Source organism: Sminthopsis crassicaudata, chromosome 2 (assembly GCF_048593235.1).
Source record: "Sminthopsis crassicaudata isolate SCR6 chromosome 2, ASM4859323v1, whole genome shotgun sequence".
Taxonomy (NCBI): domain Eukaryota; kingdom Metazoa; phylum Chordata; class Mammalia; order Dasyuromorphia; family Dasyuridae; genus Sminthopsis; species Sminthopsis crassicaudata.
The window spans coordinates 48,993,920-49,021,412 of record NC_133618.1 but is presented as its reverse complement, the minus strand read 5'-3'; the positions used below and the strand labels follow the sequence as shown (position 1 = coordinate 49,021,412).

The 27,493-nt window shown below is 39.8% G+C and overlaps 1 protein-coding gene across 2 annotated transcripts in view; it reads left to right on the top strand.

Moving 5' to 3' along the window:
• Positions 1–27,493, top strand: part of ACSF3 (acyl-CoA synthetase family member 3) — a 233,076-nt gene that overhangs the window by 186,902 nt on the left and 18,681 nt on the right. For both annotated transcript variants that reach the window (XM_074286183.1, XM_074286182.1), the window contains exons 8-9: positions 19,127–19,261; positions 22,734–22,845. In XM_074286183.1, the coding sequence (XP_074142284.1) occupies positions 19,127–19,261; positions 22,734–22,845 (247 nt within the window). The remainder of the gene's footprint in view (positions 1–19,126; positions 19,262–22,733; positions 22,846–27,493) is intronic.

Here is a 27,493-nt window from a genome sequence, read left to right as displayed (position 1 = left end):
AAACCAAAGGCATTAGGAAGCCCAGAAGATATATTTCAATAATCTACTTCCAATTGGGCTATCACACCGCCATGTTAAGTGCTATAGGAAGATAAGGCAAAGTAAAGGGCTTGTATTTTTATGATAGCATAATCAGTTATTTTCTATGTGTGCTATTTAAGACAAAACCAAGGGTACAATTTTTCAATATGTAGACAGAAAAAATACATAAGCCATTAGGTTTAGACACTTAGAAAGTAAGGAAAAATACATACTTTTTAAGAGACTGAATTGTATCCCATATCCAAGATACATTCATCTTTTTAGCTTATCTTCTTTTCAGAACTAACGAGGAGAGGGGAAAAAAAGGCAGGCTTAGAAATTCACCCATTTAAAATGATGTTAACGATTTATATATGGGGCTTAAAAACCAGATGATAGCAATTTACTTAAGATTGAAGCAATCTTTCACTTACTGTAGTTGAATATTACAGTGGTTTAGTCATATGAATAAGTACCCAAAAATCTGCCACCAATATATGTCTCTTCCACCCTCTCAAAGCACATACACATTTGTGTATAGAATAGGAGAGGGCAGAGAAGGGTGACATGACAAGGGGTAGGGGGGAAATGTTTTTCTCCTTTGCTTTTCCCTTTTCCCCCTACATGTTTCCTTTTTGTAGAATCTTAAAGAGCTGAAGAGGACATGAGAGGTCCCTTCCTTCCAGGAAGTGCTCAGAAATTATCTGGTGACTTAAATTCCCTTTGTCTAGGTTTCTACCATTGCAAGACCCCATCCACTACCCTCTGTTTGAACATGCTCATTGATGGGGAATATCATGCAGCAACCTGTTCTGTTTTTATGCCATAATCAGTTTGTCCTTATATTGAGTTAAAAAATGTCTAGTAGTAAATGTTCATAGATTGGTCCTGTTCTGATCCAGTTAGAGAAACTGTTCACTTATGCCCATGACACATCCCCTCAAACATTCAAAAACAATCCTCTGTATCCAGGAGGTGTTTAATAAAACTTTTTCAAGTGGATTTGAATTGAGAGCAGCTCTCATATGTCCACAATGCTGACTTCTCCAGGCTAAGCAGATTTCTTCAGCTGTTTTTCATATAATATCAGTTTCAGTCTCCCATCCTGCTTATCTTACTGGATGCAACCCCATCCAGTTTGCCAATGTTTCTCTTAAAATGTGGTACCCAAAACAAACACAGTAGAACATCTTTTGTGAGCAAAATAACAAATTTCCATCTTAAACGTGTTGTCCCATAGACATCTTAACCTGAATATGCCCCAAACTGAACTCATTATTTCTCCTCCCAAATCCTCCCTTCCTCCTAACTGTCTTGTAACTATCTAAACCAGGGCTTCCTTTTGTTATGTGATTCCAGGCATATAGGTATATAAAGTAGGTGTACAAATAAAACATTTACTGATAATAAATCATATTTTGCAACTCCCATATTCAGTTTCATTATCCCATGTGGGGTCACAAACCACAGTTTAAGAACTGGGTACCATTCTCCTCCAGTTTATCCATCCTGTCAACCTAAATGACTTCTCAGTGTCTCTCGCCCTCCATAGATCTAATTGGTTGCCAAGGCCCCATTGATTTTAACTTCAAAACATCTTTCATATATTCCCCTTATCTCTTCTCATACGACCACCACCCTAGTGCTGGCATCCATTCCTCATGCCTGGACTATTGCAATAGCGTGCAAAGGGCCCTGCTTCCCCTCTCCCCACTCAAGTCCATCTTCCACTGAGCTGTTAAATTGGTCTGCTGACCATTTTGCCCTGCCCTCCCCCACTCAATCAATGACTCTGTATCACCTCCAAGTTCTCATATTTTCCCCACCCCCACATACTTGGAGATCCTTGCTGCTCCTGGCATTAAGACCCTTTGTCTCTTGGCTTCAGTCATTTTCACTGGCTTCCCTTAGGCTTCCTCCTTTTGTTTCCTGGCTTTCCCCTCAAATCTAAGCTAAAGTCCCTTATACTTAAAAGCCTTTTCCAGTCCTCCTTAATACTGAACATTTCTTTCCTCTGAGATTATCTCTAACTTGTCCTTTCTATAGCTGATTTATACATAATTGTTTGCTTGCTGTCTCCTGATTTGGGGGCAGAATTTATCCCAACTTTGCCTCTGTTAAGGAAGGGTGAGAAAGGGAAGGGCATTACTTCCCAGGAGCAGCTTTTCTCTGTCCTGAACTTTGGACAGTTTTTTTGTTTGTTTTTTAATGTAAAAGTAGGTTATAACTGTCTCTCATAAGTTCCATTTTTCTTCTAGATAGTAATCCTGGGCAGAAATCAACAAGGTGAAATGCAACAGGCCAAGTGGAAAGTTTTCGTAGGGCCAAATTTTATTTAGGATAAAAATCATTTTGCTCAGCTTTGCTTTAAGAAAGCAAAAAGTGAAGGCAGGTGCATAGTGCAGTGGATAGACCACTGACTCTCGAGTCCAATGTGGACTCAGACACTTGACAATTATGAGCTGTGTAACCATGGGCAAGTAACTTGAGAGAGGAAGGAAGGAAGGAAGGAAGGAAGGAAGGAAGGAAGGAAGGAAGGAAGGAAGGAAGGAAGGAAGGAAGGAAGGAAGGAAGGAAGGAAGGAAGGAAGGAAGGGAGGGAGGGAGGGAGGGAGGGAGGGAGAGAGGGAGGGAGGGAGGGACAGAAAGACCAGAAAGAGAGAATATTTGCCCTCCTCTAGTCCTCTCCTTCCATACTTCCTTAAGCACCATAGGATACAGTTTATCTGGCCCCAGTGACCTCTACTTCCAAGTGACATCTTTTGTTTGGGATTCTCCTTTGCTGCACAAACAAGCAGAATAAGATTTGAACAGTTCTTTCTTCTCTCCATTTTTCACTTTCATCATTCTTTCCACCTAAGCAGCTATTCCTATATTTTCTTTAATTCTCCTCTTTTCTTCAAAATAACTTTTTCAAAAAAAGTTTTTTGGGGAAAGGGGATTTTTGCCTAAGTTTGCCTGACCAGCCTCAGCTTATTATGTAGCACCTCTGAGTGTAGGTAGCACTTCTGAAAGTGTTCTTTGAAAACGGGACCAGGCTTTTGTATCTATTCTTCAATACAGCCATAACTCGGAGATATTCTGGAACTGGTCAGTTCCAGACCACTGTAATATTGTTTGCCCTTCTTTCTCAAGTTCCATGACATTGGGGAAATGATATCATGACTTGTAAGTAAATTGAGCTCAAATGAGGGAGGGCTGGGCAAAGTCACCAGCTTGAAGGTACCATAGTGCATAGAGTGCCAGGCTTGAAGTCAGGAAGCCTCAAGCCTCATCTTCCTGAGTTCAAATCTGGCTTCAGACACTTACTAGCAGGTGACCCTCGCAAGTCACTTCACCCTATTGGCTTCAGCAATAAAGCAAATATCACAATAAAACAAATCACATGAATTTTTGTTTTGTTTCAAAGTTCATATAAAAGTTATGTTAACAACATACTATAGTCTAATAAGTCTGAGATAGTATTGTATCTTTTTAAAAAATGTATATATCTTAATTTAAAAACATTTTACTGCAAAAAAATGCTGAGCCACCCCCAACCAAAAATTAAACTCGAAATACAAAAATTAAAAGGAGAAATCAATAAAATCGAAAGTAAAAAAACTATTGAATTAATAAATAAAACCAAGAGTTGGTTTTATGAAAAAGCCAATAAAATAGATAAACCTTTGGTAAATTTGATCAAAAAAAAGAAAGAGGAAAATCAAATTGATAGTCTTACAAATGAAAAGGGGGATCTTTCCACCAATGAAGAGGAAATTAGAGAAATAATAAGGAGTTACTTTGCCCAACTTTATGCCAATAAATTTGATAACTTAAGTGAAATGGATGACTTTCTCCAAAAATATAGGCTCCCTAGATTAACAGAGGAGGAGATAAATTGCTTAAATAGTCCCATTTCAGAAAAAGAAATAGAACAAGCTATTAATCAACTCCCCAGGAAAAAATCCCCAGGGCCAGATGGATTCACATGTGAATTCTACCAAACATTTAAAGAACAATTAGCCCCAATGTTATATAAATTATTTGAAAATATAGGGGATGAAGGAGTGCTACCAAACTCCTTTTATGACACAGACATGGTACTGATACCTAAACCTGGTAGATCGAAAACTGAGAAAAAAATGCTGAGCCTTCAGTGAGTTGTAATCTTTTTGCTGGTGGAGGGTCTTGCCTCCATTATTGATGGCTGCTGACCCATGAGGGTGGTGATTGCTGAAGGATGAGGTGGCTGTGGCAATTTCTTAAAATAAGATAAAACGAAATTTGCTGCCACGATTAAGCCCTCCTTTTACGTGAATACTTAGAGGCCATTGTTGGGTTATTAATTGGCCTATTTCAGCATTGTTGTATTTTGGGGAATAGGGAGAGCCTGAGGAGAGCGAGAGAGATGGGAGAAAGGCCAGTTGGTGGAGCAGTCAAAAGGCACACAATGTTTATCAATTAAATTTGCCATCTTCCAAGGGTGTGGCTTATGGCAACCCAAGATAATTACAATAGTAATATCAAATACCACTGATCACAGTGGTAAGAAAATAATAATATACATAATAATAATAATGATGAAAAAGCTTAAGATATTGTGAGAATTATCAAAATGTGATCCAGAGACACCATGTGAGCACACACTATTGGAATAATGATGTCAATAGATTTGCTTATAGGTTTGCCACAAATTTTACAAATTTCAATTTTGTAAAAAAAAAAAAAAAAAAAAAAAAAAAAAAAGCAATATTTTCAAAGTGCAATAAAACAAGGTATACTTGAATTTACTTACTCTTGCTTTTGTATGTGTCTTTTTAAAAATCTAAGTGGATTATTAATGAGTTCTCTGTACATTCATATTAATCTGTTTCGACAACACCTCCTTTTCCTCCTCTTCATTACCATTTCTCTTTGTGGCTCCAGAGTTTCATTCTTGGGAGTTCCCATCCATTCTGGACTGGCTTCCTCTGTAGACTTTTAGCCCATGGGATACCATCTGTCCTTTCTTTGAACCCTTTGAAACCTACTCTCCTAAAATCGTTGCATGTCAGACAGCCAGCTTTTCTCTTCTTCTCTATCACAGATTCTAAAACTGAATAATTATTGTCCACCCCATCACCACCCCGGATTCTCATCATCCTCCCTATCTCCAACAACCATTATCTCCTTAAAGGTGAGAAATACCTCCAGAGGAAATTTTCCCTCTAACCTTTGAAGGATTATCATTAAACAAGTGAAGGAATTGATAGTTGCTCAGATTTTGGCAGAGAGAGCTCCAGATTATTGACATCCTGTCACTACTATATTCTTCTTTCTTGGCAATGTCTAGTGCGCAATTTTAGTGATACCCATCCCCCATCTCCCCCTCGCCCCCGCCCCCAGCAATCACAAAAAAAAATCTCCTTCTTATTCCTTTTTTTTTTTTTTCCTGTAGTTTGTTTTGTTAAGGAGATATCCTAAGAATACCAAGAAAGAAGTTTGGGGATTTCATTCTATCTCCAGGAAAGACACAGATTTTATTTTACAGGTTTTGCACCTCCTTTAATTATCCCAGGAGGCTGTCCACTCACAAGGATTTTACCAAAAAAGTTTCTTTTTACTGAAGATCTGATAAGGATAGAGCTGAGAAGACAGGACTAGGTGAAATAGTAAATTAGAAAAATAGAGATGAAAATTGGGCTGGTGAGAAGAAGTGAAAAGAGATTAGAAGGATAGTTAGTGAGTCAAAAGAGCCAGCCATCAAAAAGAATGGGAATTGTTGATTTAAAGTGTTTTCTTCCAACTCTGAAAGTCCCAGAGAGCTCGTTGCACCCATTTTTATGATAGTGGAGTAGCTGAAGCTAATCAGATTTTAATGCAATTGGTCCCTTACCTAGCCAACAGACCCGGCCATTTTAGCATTCCTCTTTTAAAGGAATAATTTAATACTCTTATTTGACTGCTACTCTAAAATGAATGATTTGGTCCCTTTGATGAAATGAGTTGTCACATTGTGAGTAATGGCTATTTTTGACTTTCTGCCTTTCTCTCTCATGGTCTCCCTGACATTCTCTCTACCACCCCACCTACCTACCCACCTACCTTATCCATTACTATATTCATTAGGAAGCCTCAACATTCTTAAACAAATCACAAAAATACTTAATGGGAATGAGAACCACCACCACAGAACAGTGTCATACAGTGCCTTGTGAGTCGATTTCTCATTGCTTAAACCCCTAGAGTTGAAAATATATCCAAGTTACTTGTTGTCTAGGGGAGGGGTTGGAGGGAAGAAAGGGAGAAAAACTTGGAACACAGGGTTTTACAAGGGTGAATATTGAAAACTATCTTTGCATATATTTTGAAAATAAAAAGCTATCATCAAAAAAATTTTAAAGGTGGGAAAAAAAGTATATCCAGAGATTTCTTGTATTTGATTAAGAGCAAGAACTAAATATAGAATTTTCCAAGTGGGTAAAGTAGAATGTCATCTTTATGTCCTTTTTCTTTCATTGTCCTTGATTCTGAGAAGCAAATGCCCTGTTACAGGCAGCATCCATGCAGCCCATTCCGATGTACTTTCTAATTTGTTTTCAGTGTTGACCAAGTGAACTGTCATGTATCCATTTAGCCCATAGTTTGTCTTTACCTATCAGTAAGCCAAAAATTTAATGGCAGCTGTTTGTAGGCTATGGAGGAAACAATACTAGAAAGGATTTCCATCTTGTACTTATTATTTACTGGAGGAGAAGGAAAGAGAAAAAGGAAGAGGAGAAGGAGAAGGAAGTAGAGGAAAATAGGAGGAGAAGAGAAAGAAGTGGAAGAGAAGAAGTAAGAAAAAGGAGGAAGAGAAGAAGGAGAAAGAGAGGAAAAGAAAATAAAGGAGGAAGAAGAGAAGAGGGAAAAGAAAGGAGAAAAGAGAAAGAAGAGCAGAAGGAAGTAGAGGAGAAGGAAGAGAAGTTGGAAAATAAGGAGAAGAAAGAGGAGTCAAAGAAGGAAAAGAGGGGAGGATGAAGAGAAGAAGGAAGTAGAGGAGAAAAAGGAAGAGGAAAAGGAAGAAGAGGAGAAGAAGGAGAGAAGAAGTAAGAGAAAGGAAAAGGAAAAGAAAGAAGAGAGGGAGGAAAGGGAAGTAGAAGTGGAAGAGAAAGAAGTGGAGGAGGAGGAGAGGAAAGAGAAGTTGGAGAAAAAGGAGAAGGAAGAGGAGTCAAAGAAGGAAAAGGGAGAAGGAAGAGGAAGATGAAGTGGAGAAGAAGGAAGAGAAGGAGGAAGAGCAGGAGAAGGAAGGGGAGGAATCACTGTCTTATGCCCATTTAAAAGTTGTTATATTGTCTTGTTAGATGGCTTGTGTCTCCAACTGAGGTCAACATTTTACCTCAGAGCTAATATGTCTCTGTGGCTTTATTCATGCCCTTGAAAGGTAAAATAAACAGTTAAGTGCTGGATCATTAGGTATCAGATTACTTCTTGGCTACAGTTCAGGACATCAGTATCTTACAGATACCAGTGTCCTTTACCAATTGCAGTTTGAACCAGCACATCTGCTTAGGCACTAAGAGGATGTGAGGAGCTTCCATTTTGTTTGTGTTTCTCCTTCCTTCGGGGGACTCTTAGGAGACCTGACTGGATATAATTGTGTTCTTTAGATATGATGGCAGCATCACTGACCCAATGTCAATAAGACACAAATTTGGGGAGTATGAACTTGTGCTAATAAATCTCTGCCAGTTCTCCTCATGACCAGTGGCAAACATTTGTGAGTTGGCTGACTAGTGGGGACATGATGGACTTACCTCTTTCAACAAATATTTATTAAGATATATTTCCAGTATGTTTCACTCAGAGACAGGTGTTCTGGGGGAGAAAATCTTTTACCCATGTCATAATAAATCATATCTTAAAGTGAACCATTGTAAGGGAAGGAAAGTCCTTTTGATCTTTTTTGCCACCTCCCATAGTTTTGACCATCTCCTCCTCCTCCATATTTCTTCAACCCATTAATATCTCTCTCTCTCTCTCTCTCTCTCTCTCTCTCTCTCTCTCTCTCTCTCTCTCTCTGTCTCTGTCTCTGTCTCTCTCTGTCTCTCTCTCTCTCTCTCTCTCTCTCTCCCCTTCCCTCCCTCCCTCCCCATCCCACGTTGATCTCATCCAGTCCTAAACCTTGCTCTCTTTCCTGAGCTCCAGTCCTACATCTGTATTTCCAATTGCAGCCAAACCCAAACTATTAACTGTTCCTTGGCCATCTCCTGCCTTTCCCTAAGCTGTCCCTCATGCCTGACATATACCTTCTCCTTATCACTCCTATCTTCTTCTTCATCATCATCATCATCATCATCATCATCATCATCATCACCAACAGCATTTATGTAACACTTTTTGGTTTACAAAATGTTGATATGATCTCATTTGGTTTTCACAAGAGTTCTGTGACATGGATATTCATGGATATTTGTGGTATTATTATCTTCATTCAGCCCTCCGTTGTTTCCAGAGTTTCAGCTGCCACTTCCCCAGGATGATAAAAGTCCTTATGCCTGTCTCAGATAGTCATAGGACACCCGGTTGGGATCTCTGCTTTGCTTTCATTACTCCCTACCTCGAATGCTTTTCTATTCCCAAAGTAGACTATAATTCTTGAAAGCAAGAACTGGCTCATTTTTGTGTTCTGGGCTCTTAGCAGAGTGCCTAGCACCTATTAGGTATCTAATAAATGCTCATCCAATTGAATTGTGTGTCCATAAGTGTCTTGTGGCTTTTGTCAGCCTGAATATATTTATTATCCATAGAAGTTCCCAAATGGGCAAGTGAAGGGCTAAGGTTTGGGTCTTAAGCATCAATTGAATGAGTAGTGAGGCCAGCCAGTAAATGAAGTGTATCTTGGGGTTTATAATTTAGTTAAAGAGATAATAGGAACACATTCACATGAATACATTGCTAAACTCTATGGCAGTGATTCTAAGTATAGTGAAGATTCAGATCACAGAATTTCAGAATTGAAAGGAATTTCATGACCATCTTGGCTAACCTGTGCTAGAAAATTTGCTCTATGGCATACCCAAAAAGTGGTCACCCAGCTTCTACTCCAATCTTCAGGTCTCTACTTGAAGAACACACTGCCTCCCAGGTAGTCCATTATACCTTTGGGTAGCTCTGCTTGGTAGGAAGCTCTTCCTGGCATCAGTCCTAAATTTGTCTCTTAGCAGTGTCCACTCATTATTCCTAGTCCAAAAAGAACAAGGCTAATCCCTCTTTCCACATGACAAACTTTCAAATATTTGAAGATCCCTTCTTCTCTTCCCCCAATGAATCATTTCCATCCTTCAACTGGTGCTAATACGGCATGAATCCTAGAAAGGAGAGCTACATCCCAAGCAAGGATTGTCAGAGACAAATATATGATGAATAAAGGAGGGCTTGAGCTGAACTTCAAAGGATGTATTTTTTGGTGGGACATGCACTGGGGCTAGGGGCCAAAAGGCCTATTTTCTCTCTCTTCCTAACTGTGTCCTTAATTTACTTCATGATCCTAGCCAAGTACAATTTGTTGTAGCAGACAGAGAGCTGGATTCAGCCAGGAACTCTGGTTCCCATCCCTCTCTACTACTTAGTACCATTATGTGATCTTAGGAAACTCCTCCTCCTTTTCAGGATCTCACTTTGCTCCTTTGTGAAATAAAAGAATTGGACTAGCCCCTTTCATCTTTGACATTTTCTGCTTTGAGATCCCTTCCTGTCTCTCTCTTTTCCAGATCCTAGTATCCTAAGTCACTTATCTCCTTTGAACCCTATTTTCCCCTTTCTGTGCTAAGGAAATAACAATAACTGCCTTTACCTGCCTTGCGAGGACTGACAAGCTACAGTAAAATGTATGAATGCACTGTGAATCGTTTGCAGAGAGTGTTATAGAATACCAGGTGGTTGAGTGTCACTGTTTGAGTAAGAAAACCAAACTGAAGAAATGGAAGCGTATGTTTGCACATGCCGTTATCAACCTTTGGAAATGATTAACAGGCTATTAATGCCTGTCAGGCATCCCTTTTGCCATCGAGGATCTTGTTTTGTAAGTCTTTGGAGGATTGTGACAATCCTCAACTGCGGGAGCGTGTGGACTGCCTCTGGACAGAACCGGACACGGTGGCCCATCGACATCAATGTGGAGAACAGAAGGCACCATCTTACATGGTAGAAGACTCTCTCAGTGCCAGAGGGGAGAATATTTCGGGCCACCAACTTGACCGCCTCTGTTAGGGACATTTTTAGCATTCTACTAGCATGTCGTTGATCCAGTTACATGGTATAACGTTGATGTTCTGAGACCAGAGTGAGAAATAAACATGCCCTAACAGGCTCTGGATGCGTGGCTGGTGCTGGGTCTGGTTTCTGTGTCTGATGCAATGCCATTATTTTAAAAGGAATAGCAAGATTTTTTTTTTTTAAGGAAAGCCACATTTTCTAACAAGTCTCATTGGAGTTGGCAAACCTCATTGGCATGGCAGCTGCCTGGTGTGTTATTGTTCTGGACATGCTAGTTGTTAGTCTGTAACAGCTGGTACGGTGCAGAGGGTAATTTCTGTCTGTCATCTGTGGTGGAAAGAGTGTACTTACATTTCCTTACCAGTCATTCCCAGGGGCATCTGCCTGAAGCAGAGGGATAGGTGCCTGTGGCCACATGTCGAACCAGAAGGGTCCAAAGTGAGAGTTTTAGAGAAGGCACCATATGGGGTGGGGAAAGAGGGAGGGCCATTTCCTAACGATCATCACCACTAAATATTGATTAAGTGCTGATATCACAAGTTCTTAATGCTGGAAGAGACCTTAGGGATTCGACCCCCTTACTTTACAGAAGAGGAAACAAAGGCACAATGACTTGTCTATGGTCACAAAGAGTCAGAATGAGAAACCATGCCTTCTGATTTTCTTTGTGTGCGCTTGACGCTCTGCTAGGGCCCACACGAAAGAAAATTGAGCAGGCTTACTTAGCTTAAACCCTTGGAGCACCTAAGGCAGGGGATATGTATAAACAGAAGTGCATTACAAATATCACACACACATACAAAAGAATAAGATGAGATGTATGTATCCCAGAGCCACTAATGGCCAACATCAGACTTGATACTTTAGGGGAAAGTTTAAAATGTTAAAATGCACCTGGCTAATTACTCCAAGAACAAAATCCTTTGGGGGTGGAAAAGGTTTTCTTTTCATAGATCTTGAAATGGGAGAGAAAAAGAACTACGAAAGAACAGTTTCCTTCTTTCTCATCCATGGCCACACCTTCCCATGAATATGTCATATTTGAGGGAAAGAAGGGGGCCTAGTATCACACCATAATCCTTGGATCCAGAAATGGAAGGGGCCATAAACATCATTGAGTTCAACCCCCTCATTTTTTATTTAATGTTGCAAATTAGCAAAATTCTATTTCCTTTTATTCTCTCACTTCTTCCCCATTGGATTAAAAATAAAACAGTCCTTATGACAAATAAGAATAGTCAGGCAAAACAAATTATTACCTTTCTTTCAATCACAGGACCTGCTCCTTTTAGGTATGCCTGTTGCCTTGGCTTGACTATGTCCAAACAATTTATGTCTCAACCTGCATCCTGATTCCATCATACCTGTCACTGGAGGGGGGGTGGAACTCTAGATTAAACACATCAAAAATGTTCAAAGTATGATTTTTAATTAAATGGCTGAGGACCAGCTTGGGTGCAGAAGGATGGCAGAACTCATAGTTGGAAGAAACCTAGTCCAGCCCCTGCCAGAGACTTTGAGTCCCCCTCTGCAACATATTAAACAAGAGACTATTCAACTTTTGTTTGAAGTCTTGCACTGTGGTGCAGCCCTTAAGAGATAGCTCTCATTGTTTGAAAGTTTTTCCTGTAATGGGTAGATTAATTGAAATTATTGAAGAAACAGTTTTGATTTTCTGAGTAGATCACTGTATTAAGTAATGCATGCCAATTGTATAACAAATTGGGACCAGGCCTTCTCAGCGTGGTGGTGCACCCCAAACACAGAGGGAAACAGACTTTTATGCATTAAAAGATAACAATTAAAAGGATACAAACCAGCATACACAATTAGGTAATCTGATTTCTAATGGAAGGAAAGACGATGGATTTTCCAAGCTGGAAGGGGAACGAGTGAGTTTCAGTTGAATTGAGGGGGGGGCAAGTAGGACTTCCCTGTTCCGGAATTGGGAGATGCTGGTTAATTGTATCCACCTACATTTTACAAAACAAGAGATGAATTACAGAAAAATGACAAGATGGAGGATTATACATGTGGCAACAAAAGATGGAGTCGGTGTTCAAGAGAGGGAATCCAATTGGTTCTCTTGATTCTCACAGCAGACCAACTTCATTTTGTAATCATTCTTCACTCTATTTCTTCATTCCTTATATTAAGCCTAAATTTGACTTTTTGAAGTTTCTACTTTTTGCTTCTAGTTCTGCCCATTGAGACCAAGAGAAATTAAAAAAAAAAAAAAAAAATTTTAAAAAAAAAAAAAAAGTTTATTCCCTTGTCCATGTGATGGCCTGTCAGGGATTTGAAGACAATTATCTTACCTCACCCTGAATCTTTCCCTCTCCAGGCTGAATATCCCACTCTTTAATATTCTTCATATGGCATGGTCTTGAGGTCCTTTATGATCCTAGCTGCCCCCCACCTGTCACGGCACTATTCCTGAATGCCAGGCTTCTCACCAAAGCCTCCAATCACATTAGCTTTCTCAGCTGCTCTATCACAGTACTGACTCATAGATTTTGCGGTCTGCTGAAATCCCTCAATTGTTTTCCCATAAATCGTACCCTACCAATCTTGTATTTGTGAAGTTGGTTTTTTGAACTCAAGTATAAGGCAATACTTATCACTATTAAATGGCATCTTATGGGATTCCTTAACTCTGCGATTGCTAGTACCCATGCCCTAGAATGCAGTGAAATTACTTTGGGTACATTTCCATGTCCACTTATCTGTGCACAGATACATATACTCTATACACATACTTAAAAGCAGGAGCTATTTTTTACTTTTTGTGTCCTTAACACCATAACATTTAGTTTGTAAAAATTAATCAACCTTTTACGTGACAGGAATTGCAATAAGCAATACAAAATGAGGGAAACATAGTGCCTGCCATCGAGGAATGCAAAATCTAATGGAGAAGACAAGCTACATTCAGGACAAATCAGAAAAAAAATTAAAAGAGGAAAGAAATCACATTAAGAAGGGTTGGGGAAAGCTCCCTGTAGAAGAAAGGATTTTTTTGTTTGGACTTGAAGCAGGGAAGGCAGTAGATGGGAAGATGTATGAATCCCAGAGCCACTAATGGCCAACATCAGACTTAGGTATAGGGGACAAACTGAAAAAAATGCCTGGATCGGAGAGATAAGACTGTCTTGTTCCTGGAATAGCCATCTGTCACCTGCCAATGTCACTGGGTCGGTATATGTTAGGGAGTAAGATATAAAAAGACCAGAAACCTAGGAGGGGGTGGATTATGAAGGACTTTGGCTGCCAAGCTCAGCATTTTGTATTTGATCCTGAAGACTATTAATAGGAAGTATTGGAGGTTACTGAATAGGAGAGAGACATGATGGGACCCAGGACCCATGTTTTTTGTTTTTTGTTTTTAAACCTTTTTATTTACAAAACAAATGCAGAGGTAATTTTTCCAACCTTTGTTCCAAATTTTCCCCTCCTTCCTCCCATCCCCTCCCCTAACTGGCAGGTAGACCAATACATGTTAAATATGTTGAAATATATGTTATATCAAATATATGTATACATATTTATACAGTTATTTTGTTGCACAAGAAAAATCAATTCAAGAAGGAAAGAAAAGAAACTGAGAAAGAAAAACAAAATGCAAGCAAATAACAACAGAGAGAGTGAGAATGTTATGTTGTGGTCCACACTCAGTTTGTACAGGCCTCACTCTGGGTGTAGATAGTTCTCTTCATCACTAAAAACTTGGAACTGATTGAAGATTTCCACTTCCACCAGAATACATCCTCATACAGTATTGTTGATGAAGTATATAATGATCCCCTGGTTCTGCTCATTTCACTCAGCATCAGTTCATATAAGTTTCTCCAGGCCTTTCTGAAATCATCCTGTTGGTCATTTCTTACAGAAAAGTAATATTCCATAACATTCATATACCACAATTTATTCAACCATTCTCCAATAGATGGGCATCCACTCAGTTTCCAGTTTCTGGCCACTACAAAGAAGGCTGCCATAAACATTCTTGCACATACAGGTCCCTTTCCCTTCTTTGAGATCTCTTTGGGATATAAACCCAGTAGTAACACTGCTGAATCAAAGGGTATGTAGAGTTTTATAACTTTTTGAGCATAGTTCCAAACTGCTCTCCACAATGGTTGGATCTGTCCATAGTTAGGACCCGTGTTTTTTAGAAAAATCATTTTAGTGACTGAATAGAAGATTGATTGGACTGGCGCTTAATAAATGTTCAATTAATGAATTCGGTCCAATATTATAGCCTCCTATGATCTCTTTGGATTCTGACTCCATCATCCATTACTTTAGTTCTCTGCTCAGCTTTGATAAGCCTGCCATCTATGTCTTTGTCCAAGTCATTGATTCAAATGTTGTTTAACAGTTTAAAAAACCAACACCTGATTTCTGGGGTCCTTCTAGGAGAATATTCATTTCAAATTGACATCAAACCATTGGGGACCATTTATTGGATTATTCAACTTTTTCTGAAATATACATTATATATATATATGTGTGTGTGTGTATATATGTATATAATATACATAATATATATTATACATTAATATAATATAATGTAATAAATATAGTATAATATGTATGTATATATGAAATATATTATCTCTTAGCCCACATCTTTGGAGTTGGTAGATGGTATAATGGGTAGAGTGCCAGACCTGGTGTCAAGAAGATCAAAATTCAGATCAAGCCTCAGAAATTTACTATGCACAGATTACTTACCCTTCTTTACCTTAGTTTCCTCATCTGAGAAGGAAATGACAAATCATTTGAGTATCTTCACCAAGAAAACCCAAAATGGAGTCACAAAGAGTCAGACATGGCTGTCATGACTGAATTAGAATATATTTCCCTACATTTTCCATTATAATAGCATTAAAGATTGTTTAAAAAAAAAAAAAAAGGCTTTCTTAAAAATATATAGATTTCATATTCTGCTCAATGTTTAGATTGAAAGATCTTTAAGGGGAGAGTCAGTCGTCAAGGATTTATTGAGCCCCTACTAAAAATGCTCTTAAAATCTAAGTAAACCATTTTTTCACCATTTCCCTGATTTACCTGGCTAATACTAACATACAAATATGTTGAAGGATTGGTAAGGGAATTTTTCCACCAATGCAGTTTGCAGCCCCTATTACTATTCCTATTTTTATGTCACTGTTCTATTAAAAAAATGATAAATTCAGAGAAGTATGGAGAGACTCACATAAACTGATCCAGTGGGAAGTCAGCAGAGCTAAATACACACACACACCCAAAATAACTACAATAATGCAAGTGGAAAGAACAACCACAAAGCAATTAAATATGAATGTTTGTAAGAAAGAAGGGAAACAAGCATTTATTAAGCAATTACTGTGTGCAGACACTGTTTTAAGTGGCAGAGGGATACTTTGGGGTGAGAAGATCAATTAGTCCCATTCCACTAATAGGCCTTGGCCAACCTTTGGGTGAAGGCAGAGGGAGGAGGGAAGGTGTCCTCTGGCCACCGATTTTAATTTCAGACTCTTGATAGGAGCAGCACGGGGCTCTAGCTTTAACCTATATGTCAATCTTTCCATTTAAATTTCCATTAAGTGGATTTTCTTCCAGGACTGAGGGAAGTTCCAGAATGAGACAGCAGCAAAAGTATATATGGTTTGGGATTTCAAAAGTTGAGAGCAGGGCAGAGAAGAAAATTTACAAAATTACAAAGAATAAGCATGGGTCCCATAGATGAGAGAAAAGCTATCCCACTGCATTTCTTTGCAGAGGCCAGAAGAACATGGATGTGTTATATGTTTTCAGACTTTTCTGGTGTATTGATCTATTTTGTTGATTGTTTTTCCTCTTTTTCTTTCTTTAAAAAATCTTTCTTGTAAGGGACAAAATCCTTTGGGAGAAAGGCAAGGAAAGGGCACTGAAAATTTGGGCTGATGTAAAACAGAAAACAACAGCTTGATAAATTGTATTTTTACAAAATGATGCCCACTTACCAATGAGGAAGCCAAGCCCAGGAAAGGTTGGATGGCTTGGACATATGCTGAGGAACTCAGAAAAGTCAAAAGCAGGTCTTCGAGTGCAATTCTCCTTCTACTATACCATGACCTTTGCTAGGCTGTAAACACTGCCTCTAGACACTAGAAACCTTTCTAATGGAGCACCACCTTCTATTTACTTTTCCAAAGGAAGTGGGCAGCCTATATGATGGCCTGGGCTCATTTGGAATTTGCCTGCCATGGAATCACCCGTGGAACAAAAAGCCAGCAAATGCCTTGCTTTCTTTACCTCGGCCTAACTCTCCCTGCTCTCAGACTCCCTAGGCTCCGTTAATCCTGTCTCCTTCTGTACATCTGAGCTTGCTGATCTACCCAGATATCATGGCCAGCTCCCGTGTGTGAGCTCTCCAACCACTGCAGAAAGGGCTGTCAGTGAAACCCCAGTGGGGCATCAAGCTCAGCATGTGGACACAATGGAACTTTGCATCGTTAAGGAGAGAAGAAAGATTGACATGTAGGTTAGAGCTGAGGGTCTCCCGGTGCTCCCATCAAGAGTCTGAAATTTAAATCAGAGGCCAGGGAGCTGCTTCCCTCCTCCCTCTGCCCTTGGCCCACAGGTTGGCTGAGGCTGCTTTAGCAGAACGGGACTAATCACGTTAAACAGCCATCAAAGTGCAACAGTTTGTTAAGCATTTAGCCAGGTTGTGCTGGGATGACCCGCTCCTCCATCTTCCCAGGACCAGAAGAGTGGCTAATTGCCAGAGCACGCCTGCCCTACTCTTCATTCTTTCCTTTCATTCTCCCACCCTCCTTCTGAACCCTGCAGAAGGAATTGACTTTCCTCTCCTATCATCCCCAGTGACATCGATGCCCTTTCATAATTACAGCTCCTCCCGCTCCCTCGCCTGAAAAAACTACCAGCTCCTCTCAGAAGTCAGCAAATTCACGTCTTCTAGCTTTTACGGACTCCTTAATCTGGGGATCTCAAAGCCATTCGCAATATGGTTGCAAGCCTCACACGCCCCCCTGCAGACAGCAAGCCCCAGAGATACTTGGTGATTTTTGTCAGGGACGCAGTGAAGATGGGATAGATTCTGAGAGTAATAACCGATACTCCTAGGGAAAACCTGCTTGGGCTGCTCCTTTCTAATTTCTCCCGTGGCTAAGTCTTTCTTCTATTGAAGAATGACTGAAAAAATATATAGATTTCAGATTCTGCTCAGTGTTTAGATCAAAAGCTGTTTTAGGAGAGAGTCAGTTGTCAAGCATTTATTGAGCATCCTCTATGTGTCAGGTACTTCGATGATACCCAAAAAAAGAGACAAGTGGGGACCACTTCAGAGGGGGGGTAATTAGTCTGTGTTCATTTGGCTGTCTCTTGGGTGATAGGACTCAGCCCCTCTCCCACACACTTGCAACTTGGTATATGGTTCCCATAAACTGCTCAGCCCTTAAGTGATTAATTTGGAGGCCAGAACAACTTTTGAAGACCATCTGCCAGATGATAAACACCCAGTCCATCCCTGGCCCAAGTTACACAGAGCTTTCTAGTTTTGTGGATGTTTATTAAATGCCTCCTAGGTGCTGGGCACTGCACTATTCACTGAGGATAGTGACAAAGGCAAAGCCATGTCCCTGCCTCCAAGAGCTTTCAGCCTGGTGAGGGGGAGCATCATTATGTTGGGGAAAGTGGAGAAGACAAGTTAACTTTGTGTGAAGCAACTGGAGATACTCAGCAGAGAGAAGACACTGGGATTGACAGGATCCATCAGAGCTTGTGCCTTACTGGCCTAGCCTCTGGCGGTCACTGTCCCCTCCACGTCACAAGGAAGCATGAAGGAGGACTTTAGTGGGGCCTGAGTGATCAGCAGACTTAAGTCTTTTTTACATCGCCTCTGGAGGCATCCAGGACTCATTACCACTTGCCCCGTTCTCATCACTGATGGGACAGCCAGCTAAGACTCCTGTTTCAGGTGGTGTAGTTATCATGAATCAAACAGAAGTTATGTATAGGCTATAAAACTGCATCCCCCTTGATCCAGCAGTGTCACTACTGAGCCTGTATCCCAAAGAGATCATAAAAGAGGGAAAATGACCCACATGGGCAAAAATATTCGTGACAGCCCTTTGTGTAGTGGCAAAGAATAAGAATGAAGTATCCACTTTGGGGAAAAGGCTGAATAAGTTGTGGTATATGAATGTAATGGAATACTATTGTTCTGTGAGAAATGATGAACAGGCTGATTTCAGAAACGCCTGGGAAGACTTACATGAACTGATGCTGAGTGAAGTGAGCAGAACCAGGAAAACATTGTACAGTAACAGCCAGATTGTGTGATGGTCAACTGAAATAGACTTAGGTCTTCTCATCGATTCAATGATCCAAGGAAAGAAAGCCCAATAAATTTTGAATGGAAGATACCGTCTGCATCCAGGGAGGGAACTATGGAGACTGGATGTGGATCAAATCATATTATTTTCACCTCTTTTTCCACTTTTGTTTTGTATTGTTTTTCTTTCTCATGATTTTTCCCTTTTATTCTGATTTTTCCTTCCCAACATGATTCGTATGGAAATAAGTTAAAAACAAATGTACACATATAACCTATATCAGATTGCTTGTTGATGATGAGCAGAAGGGGGAGGTAAGGTTGGGAGAAAAAAAAATTTGGAACTCAAAATCTTATAAAAATGAAAGTTTAAAACCATCTTTACATGTAATTGAGAAAATAATGTACTATTAAAATTAATTTTTTTAAATCAAGTTAAATCCCACAATTAAGACAAGAAAACCTCAACTTAATATAATTATCCAGTAAACTAAAGTTTAACATAGTTAACAAGCAGTGTTGTTCAAGGAATAAACACTAACAGAGATTGCCTCTTTTTTTGTAGGAGATACAGCTGTATATAAGGAAAACAGGTATTGGATCATGGGCCGGACATCTGTGGACATCATAAAAAGTGGGGGATATAAAATTAGTGCTCTGGAAGTGGAGCGCCACTTACTGAGCCATCCGAGTATCCTGGGTAAGTGTCTACTCTACCAGGTTCTTGTCCAATTATCTAAAGGACTCTCTCTTTCATCTGGACTAGAAATGCAGCAACCATTTATTGCCCCAGTGCCAGGGCTGATAAATAGAGAATTTTTACCCTGCTCTATTTTTCCAACCAAGGCTGTTTTTCCTCTCCTTAGGCAGCCTGGTAGCTCTTCTCTCCAGAGTATTGGACTTAATTGAGATACTTCATTGGTTTTAGCCCCACACTCAAGTGACGCACTATCCTCAGCCTCCCCCAATAGTAACCAATCAATCAGTAAACATTTATTAAGTGCCTATTATGTGCACCACCATACTGGCTCATTTTTACAGTTTAAAAAAATTAATGTGTGATCTTTAATTTTAATGATTTTTAAAAATTTTACACCATCTTCATTTCCAAATGAAAAAATAATTATAGTTACATAGGACACTTTAAGGGTTGCAGGGGCATTTTGCCTATGTCATATCATTTGATGCTCATGACAACTCTGGGACATAGTTGCTATTGTTAGCCCCAGTATTCAAATGTCCAAAGAAGGAGGTAAACTTAGGGATTCCTAACTCCAAAACTTGCATTCTCTCCTCTGGAGCAGCGAATAACCTTTTCTGTCACCTCTTCAGAGTCATCCCTGATAGGAAAGAATAAAATGGAAGAGAGATTAAAAGATAGTTATGCAAAATTGACCAACACATCAAAGATAATACATTCAGTCTTCCATATCCAGAAATCTGTGCCACTTCAGAAAGGAGAAAAGTACATTTTCTCATCACTTCTTCATGGCCAAATTTGACCACAAATTAAGTTTTGTTAATGTCATTTGTCTTCGCATCATCATCAGTTGCGGAGGGGAACTCTTTCAGATTGAATCCTCCTTTATAATCACTCCCCCCCCAAAAAAAAATTTTTTTTTAAGCAGAAATACCTGGTACAATTGTCATATATACATACAGGATTTTGTAACCCCTCACTAGACGAGCTCACTCTCTCTGGGGAGAAAAGAAGGGCTTATCCTATCTATCCTTCAGGACTAGCATTGTTTTATTTATTATTCTGAAGCTGGCTTCCTCTCATTTACTTTGTTGTAGTCCTTATATTCTTTTGGTTCTGCTCATTTTGCTCTGCATCAGTTCATGTAGATCTTCTAATGGTTCCCTGAATTCCATATATTCATCAAATCTGGTCATTTAAAATAATCCCAACAATGAGTGATCATCTCTTTGGGACATATTATTCCGCCACTCAATATCCAGTGGTAAAAGGCTATGCTCTGAGCTGATGGCAATATTCTTTACCTTCACTAAATTCCTTTTCCACTGTTTTCTTGTGCTTAGAGGGAGGGGACCCTAAGCTAGTCCATTGGGTTTGAATCTGGCAAATTCAGTGATAAGACTCTGCTATCTAAACACTGATTTTGGTAAGTTCAGAGAACTCAAAATCTTACAGAAATGAAAGTTGGTTAATTGGGAAAATAATATTATTATTAGGCTTAAATTCTTAATATCTCCTAAGTTGCATGTAATTTATAAATTGTATGTAATTGTAAATGTGAAGTGTAAGTTGCAGAGTATATACCTCCATTAACAAAATCACATTGGAAAAGGGACTCAGGGGAGGAGATGAAAATTACCATCAGTAAAAGCCCTGATGGAGAAGTGACCACCCCCTGGACCTCTCTGGCAGCACCGCTGTGAGCCTCAGCTCACCACCAGGGCTCAGGATTTGGTCAGCTCAGGCCACTGAGTCTGGCGAGTTTTGTGGTCTTTCCTGATGGCCGGTGGCAGTCCTAGCTCATCTCTTACCATATATGTCCTCCTCGCTTCCTTGTGCATCATTTTATATTAGAGAGACTTGGGTTTTCTGAGGATGAAACAAAGACTGGGGCAGGGGAGGGCATTTCCCCCTGAAGCTCCTGCTGACCAACCCTGTATCCAGGAGCAGGTACCCTCACTCTGTCCCATGTCACCAGCTAATGCCAGTGCATCTCTATGTTGTTTTCAGTCTGCAGGGACCAAAAGTCCAGCACATCCATAGCTTCAATAGAGGGCTGCTACCTTATAAGAAAGAAAAAGAACCCTGATAACTATCCTGGATTTTTCTTTGAGCAATACTATGCCATTATTCAATGCTGTAGCCTCTTAATATCAAAATTTAAATATTGAAGAGTTTTGATTATGGTATTAATGGCTATGTCATAATTTGGATCCTAGATCATCATCCTGACTGTCCTAAAAGTCCATAAAGTCATCTAGAAAAACCAGAGAATAAAGCAAAGTCACTTTACAAGTTCAGTCATGGTCAATTATTCAGCAATCATTTTATTTAGTATAATGGGGAAGAAGCTGAATTAAAAATTTGGGGGTATCATTTTGATTAAGAATCGGGGATTTGATTAAAAATAAGTGGGACTAAAGAGACTGGTGATTTTTTACCTTGAAGATACCTCTGCCTTCTTTTAAAATTATATTCATTCTTTACTAGATCTTCAAAAACTGTTAAACAGACTATTCCTATAGACTAGAACAATTGAGTACACCAAAAGATAGGAATAAACAGAATTATAGACTATTTGCCAATCATATAAAAGCAGGCTCCAAGTTGCTAACAATAAAAGAAGTGCAAATCAAAACAACTCTGAGGTTTAATCTCACACCCAACAAAATGGTAAAAAAATGACAAAAGATGGAAAAATAGTCCATGCTGGAGGGTTTGTGGCCCACTGGATGCTGTTGATGGAGCTGTGACTTAGTCCAGCCGTTTTGCAAAGCAATTTGGAATTATGCAAATAAAGTGGCTACAGTGCCCATACCCTTTGATTCAGAGATTCTATTACGAGACATAAAACCCCAAGGGAGTCACTGATAAGAGAAGGTCCCCATAGGCACTAAAATATTTATCTTAGCCCCTTCTGTGGTAGCAGAGAACAGGAAACAAAGCAGATGCACATTGGTGGGAGAATGGTGAAAAAATGTATGAATTTAATAGACTATTAATTACCATTCTATAAGAAAGGACAGGCAGCCAGGTGGCACAGTGGACTCCAGGCCAGGCCTGAAGTGAGGAAGACTCATTTCTGCAAGTGCAAATCCAGCTTCAGATACTTATTAGTTGCATGACCTTCAGTAAGTCACTTCACCCTATTTTCCTCATCTCTAAAATGGAAATAATAAGAATACCTCCCTTTCCTCTATGGTTGTTATGAAGATCAAATAAAATAATATTTATGAAGTGTCTTGCAGACATTAAAGCACTAAGTAAATACTAGTTGTTAGCTATTACTAACAGTAATGGAAGTTGGGCTTCCAACACTGACTATATTGCTAACTCTTCTAATAGTCTGCACAGTATTAAGGTATTCTTTCTGCCATGTTGTTCATTATTTGATTTATTAGCTAAACCTTCTAGATATTCATTATATCCTCAGTTTTTCAGAGGGTCTTCAGGCTACTCCTTTTGTCCACAGACGTGGCTGTCATTGGCGTTCCAGATGTGACATGGGGCCAACGGATTGCTGCCGTGGTCAAGCTTCGTGAAGGCCAGTCACTTTCTTACAAGGACCTGAAAGAATGGGCGAGGTATGGAAATTATTTGAGAACCACACATGCCACATTATTCCTGGCGTCCTCCGAAACCAGTTTTAGATCAGCCTACGTGAGAGCCTAGGGTCACTGTAAAACAGCATGATTTGGGGATTGTTCACTGGGTAAACACCCCTCCTTTGCCTTCTCTTCCCCCTGCCCTGCAACCATTTCTCTCCAGCTCAGGTAAATAGAGTCTATACTTTTCTAAAAATTTTATTATTTATTTTTAACATTCTTTTCTTTTTAAATTTGTTTGTTTGTTTTGAGGGGCCTTGCCCAGGGTGATACAGATATTAAGTGTCTGAGATCACATATGGACTCAGGCCCTCCTAACTCCAGGGCTGGTACTCTACCCACTGCACCATCTAGCTGCCCTTCTTTTTAAATTTTGAGTTCCAAATTCTCTCGATCCTATCCCCTGGGAAGGTAAACAAAAATGATACCATTTATATATGCAAAACATATTGTGATATTAGCCATATCACCAAAAAAAAAAGCAAGAAAATTGTACTTTGATTTGCAGTCAGAATTTATCAGTTCTATCTATGGAAGTGGATTTTTTCATCATGACGCCTTTGGAAATGCCTTAGATCACTGAATTAATCAGACTAGCCATTCTTTCTCAGTTGATCATTCCATCGTTGCTGTTACTGTGCATAATGATCTCCCTTTTCTTCTCACTTCACTTTGCATCAGTTCATGTAGGTCTCACCATATTTTTTCTAAAACCCCTGTAACTCAAAAGTACTTCATCACAATCATGTGTCATAACTTGTTCAGCCATTTCTTAACTGATGAGCATCCCCTCAATTTCTTATTCATTATCAATACTAAATGAGTAAAATAAATATTTTTGTACATATAGGTTTTTTCTTTTTTTAAAATCTCTTTGGGATACAGAATGAATAATGGTATTGCTGGTCGAAGGAAATGCACAGTCTTATAACTCTTTGGGTATAGTTCCAAATTTTGGGTATAGTTCTGCAGAATGATTAGAGCAGTTCACAACTACATCAGCAGTTTAGTAGTGTACATATTTTTCCTCATTCCCTCCAGCATTTGTCATTTCTCATGGGTGTGAGTTGTTTTAATTTACGTTTCCCTAATCAACAATCTAATCTAACTAATTTAGAACATTTTTCATATGACTATAGATAATTTTTATTTCTTTATTATTGTTTGACCATGTATCAGTTGGGGAATGGCTCTTATTTTTATAAATTTGATCATTTCCCTGTATACTTAAGAAATGAGGCTTTTATCAGAGAAATTTGACCTCAAATGTTTTTGATGTTTCATCATTGTCTTTGGCACTTTTTAGCAAAATATAGTTTCCTCAATTATTTATTTTAATTAGGTCTATTTTTGTTTTTGCTTTTGTCTGAGATCATGATTGCTATCCCTCCCTTTTTTACTTTTTACTGAAATATGATAGATAATGCTCCAGCCCTTTATTTTCTCATCGTATATGTTTTTCAGTTTCAAGTGTGTCTCTTGTAAACAACATATTGTTGGATTCCGGCTTCTAATCCATTCTACTATCTACTTCCATTTTATGGGCACTGAGCTCATCACATTCATCTCCAGTTATGATCAATAACTATGTGTTTCTTTCCATCCTTTTTTCTTCTGCTATCCTCCTCTTTCTCTTTTTATCCTGTCCCTTCTCTTAAGTCTGTTTTGCTTCTGACCACTGCCTCCCTTAATCCACTCCCCCTACTTTTCTTATACCCCCTTCTCCTCCTCTTTCCCCATTGGAAAAAAATAGATTTTTATATCTAACTGAGTGTGTACGTGTATTCTTCCCTCTGAACCAATTTCAATGAGAGTAAAATTCAAGCATTGCCCACTATCCCCACATTTTCTCCTCTTAATATAAAAGTTAGTCCCTGAGTACCTAATAGAAGTTACACTTAAAAAGATATAAATCTTCTTCTTATTCTCACTATTGAGGGCTGAAATCTTTTAAACCAAATTTGAAAGTATTTCCTCTAGTATGACCTCAGGGAACCTGGACTTGCAGTATGGAATGCAGCATTGTGGGCAGACAAATGGGAACATATTGGGCGTCCATCCTGGAAGCAGAACCTTTGGGGGTTAACAAGTAATGGATATCTTTCTCAATCTGGAGAAGAAATCCAAAGGGGGAAAAATGTGTTTGACTCTCTCAGAGAAATCCATGTGGATGGAACTGAGATGCAAAGTAAATCCAGCTGTAGAAATAAATTATTCAGGATGAGAGGCATAGAGAAGGGATATTTGTGAAGAAGCAGACAGATTCCTTATTTCTTTATTCCTCTCTTGCCCCCAGATCAGGAGCAAGATTGTTAATTAGCTCTGTTCCAAAGGCCTGCTCTAAAATGCAAACACTCTTGGGGAGGAGGGGAGTTAATGCTCTATTTCACCCTCAAAACAGAAGTGCAGAGACCTCAATTGTCTTTGTTTGAAAGCAAATTTGACTCCTGAGCGCCTCAGCCTTGAAGCTGCCTGCCCTCCTCCCTCCCATGTGACTGCCCTGCCATAGACCACACTTGCCTGATGAGCATTGGCAAAGGGAACCATTCCCTGCCCTCTTTGGATTCTTACCCTCTTAAGAGACCAAGTGTCCCCTAAAACATAGGATGCTTTTGCCCACTTATTCTTGAAATGTCTCTCTTTTCTTCTCCTGGATGTTAATATCAACAAACATTAACATTTCCAGGGAACCGAAAAAAGAAGTTGTATATTGAGACCATGAGTTTCTATTGATGTGTATTCTATTTCACGTGATTGTGATTATTTTGGTTCCCTTTCTTTCTGTTCTTTGCACTCTTTGACACACTTTTCTTTTTTGGTATTACTATGACCGCCCTCCCCCATCCACCTATCCACCCCCTGCCAAATAAGAGCCTTATCGTGTAACAAACAGATAGACAGACAGACAGATAGAAAGAATTCACAGATACTAAAAATGTGTGCCTCATTCTGCACTTCTGGTCCACCACCTCGGTGCCAAGAGATGAGGAGGTCGTCGGCATCCTTATTGTCAGTCTGCATCGTCACGAGACTTCACCAGAGGCAGTCACCGCCTAAGACCTTCTTAAAGACAGTCTGATAAGCAGACTCTGCTCTTCCTCCCTTCTCCTCATCTCCCCCTTCTTTCTCCCTTCTTTTTGCTTAAACTTGCCATGGTTCTTAGTCCCTTCTTCACTCTCCCCAATGTTCTCTCCCAGTTCTTCCCCAGAAAGAGCTTGATGATCTCTATCCTCTCTTGACCTCCTGTAGTCTCTCAAGGATCAAGGCACTAGTCTCCCCACAACTGATGTTAGTTATTAGGTGGTACTGGTCACAATTCTGGACAAAGCCCAGGGTCTAAAAGCAGAGAATCTTGGCAGGAAATTTTCAAGCAAAGTAGAAATGGGCAAGCGGATTAAATTTTAGCTTTACCTCTATCAAATAGAATATAAGAACATTTCCAATTTACCCAAGAAACCTTCCTCCTTGTCCCCCTTCCCCCATCACTTCCCACCCCAATTCGCCTCCTTCTCCTTAGCGCTAAAGATATTTTTGGCGCGTCCAACATGATTTCACAAACAGTAGGAATCCTTGTTTCATCAGGGGCGGCACAGCTGGGCAATTAAAGATTCCCCTGGATTTGCAAAATCACAGTTGGAAGACTACAGTTTAACAAAGGCAAGGAAGATTCTGGTTGGCCGGTTGCTGCTTTGATTAAACAATTACTTTGGTTTGGAGGGAGAAGGGGGGAGGCTGCTTCTCAAGCACCCTAGGCGGAGAGCCTTCCTGGAGACAGCTTCCCAGAGTCCGGCTCCCCAGGTGCAAAGTTCTGCTGTCTGTCTAGCATTCAAGGCAAATCACACGTTAACCCTTTAGTACCCAAAAGAAGGTCTAGAGAAGGCTGAGAGTGTGAATTTCCCCTCAGCAGGGTGAGACAAACCTGGTCCTGCAGACTGTTCTTTCTGCTCTTTCTCTGGGATCTTCCTTTGAGGTCTTCTGATTCTTCCCCCAATGCTAAGAAGGTCTCCAGCTAAATGGTCATCCACCTCCACGATAGACCCTCCATGGATGGGGATTCTTGGGTCTCCTTTCTGCAGCTCTTCCCAGGGTTTAATCATGCTTTCTTACTTGGAGGTCCAATCCAGAACCCAGGCTAAGAGACTTTTTATTTTTTTTAAAAGAAAAGGAGCTGTTAACTTCTCACAGCTGAGCTTGTCTTTCTGGAGGATTTAACCAGGTCATAAAACTCAATGCAAATGCATGGAATCCTCCCAGGGTTATCATCTGCCAGAAAAGCAGGAAGAACAAGACACCGTGGGATACCGAGGTAGAAGGGAGCTCAGTCAGGGGCTATCATGATTAGCCAAAACCAATGGCAAATGATTGCATCCACATTGCTGCCAGGACATTTAACAGAGAGCCAGGCAGTGCAGAGGGGCCCTTGGTATCCTGAGAGTGCACTGCTTTATACGTGGTGGTAGTGCTGGGGAAAGAAAAGCATATGGTCAGAGTGAGTCCAGGGGAAGGGGCTGATTGAGGCTGGGAGCTGTGGTGCAGCTGTGGCTCCTTGTGCTCCCCAGGCCTGGGTCCTTTTTTTGGGCAGTCATTGTGGTAAGTGAGGGTGACTATCAATTTAGAGTTATGGCTT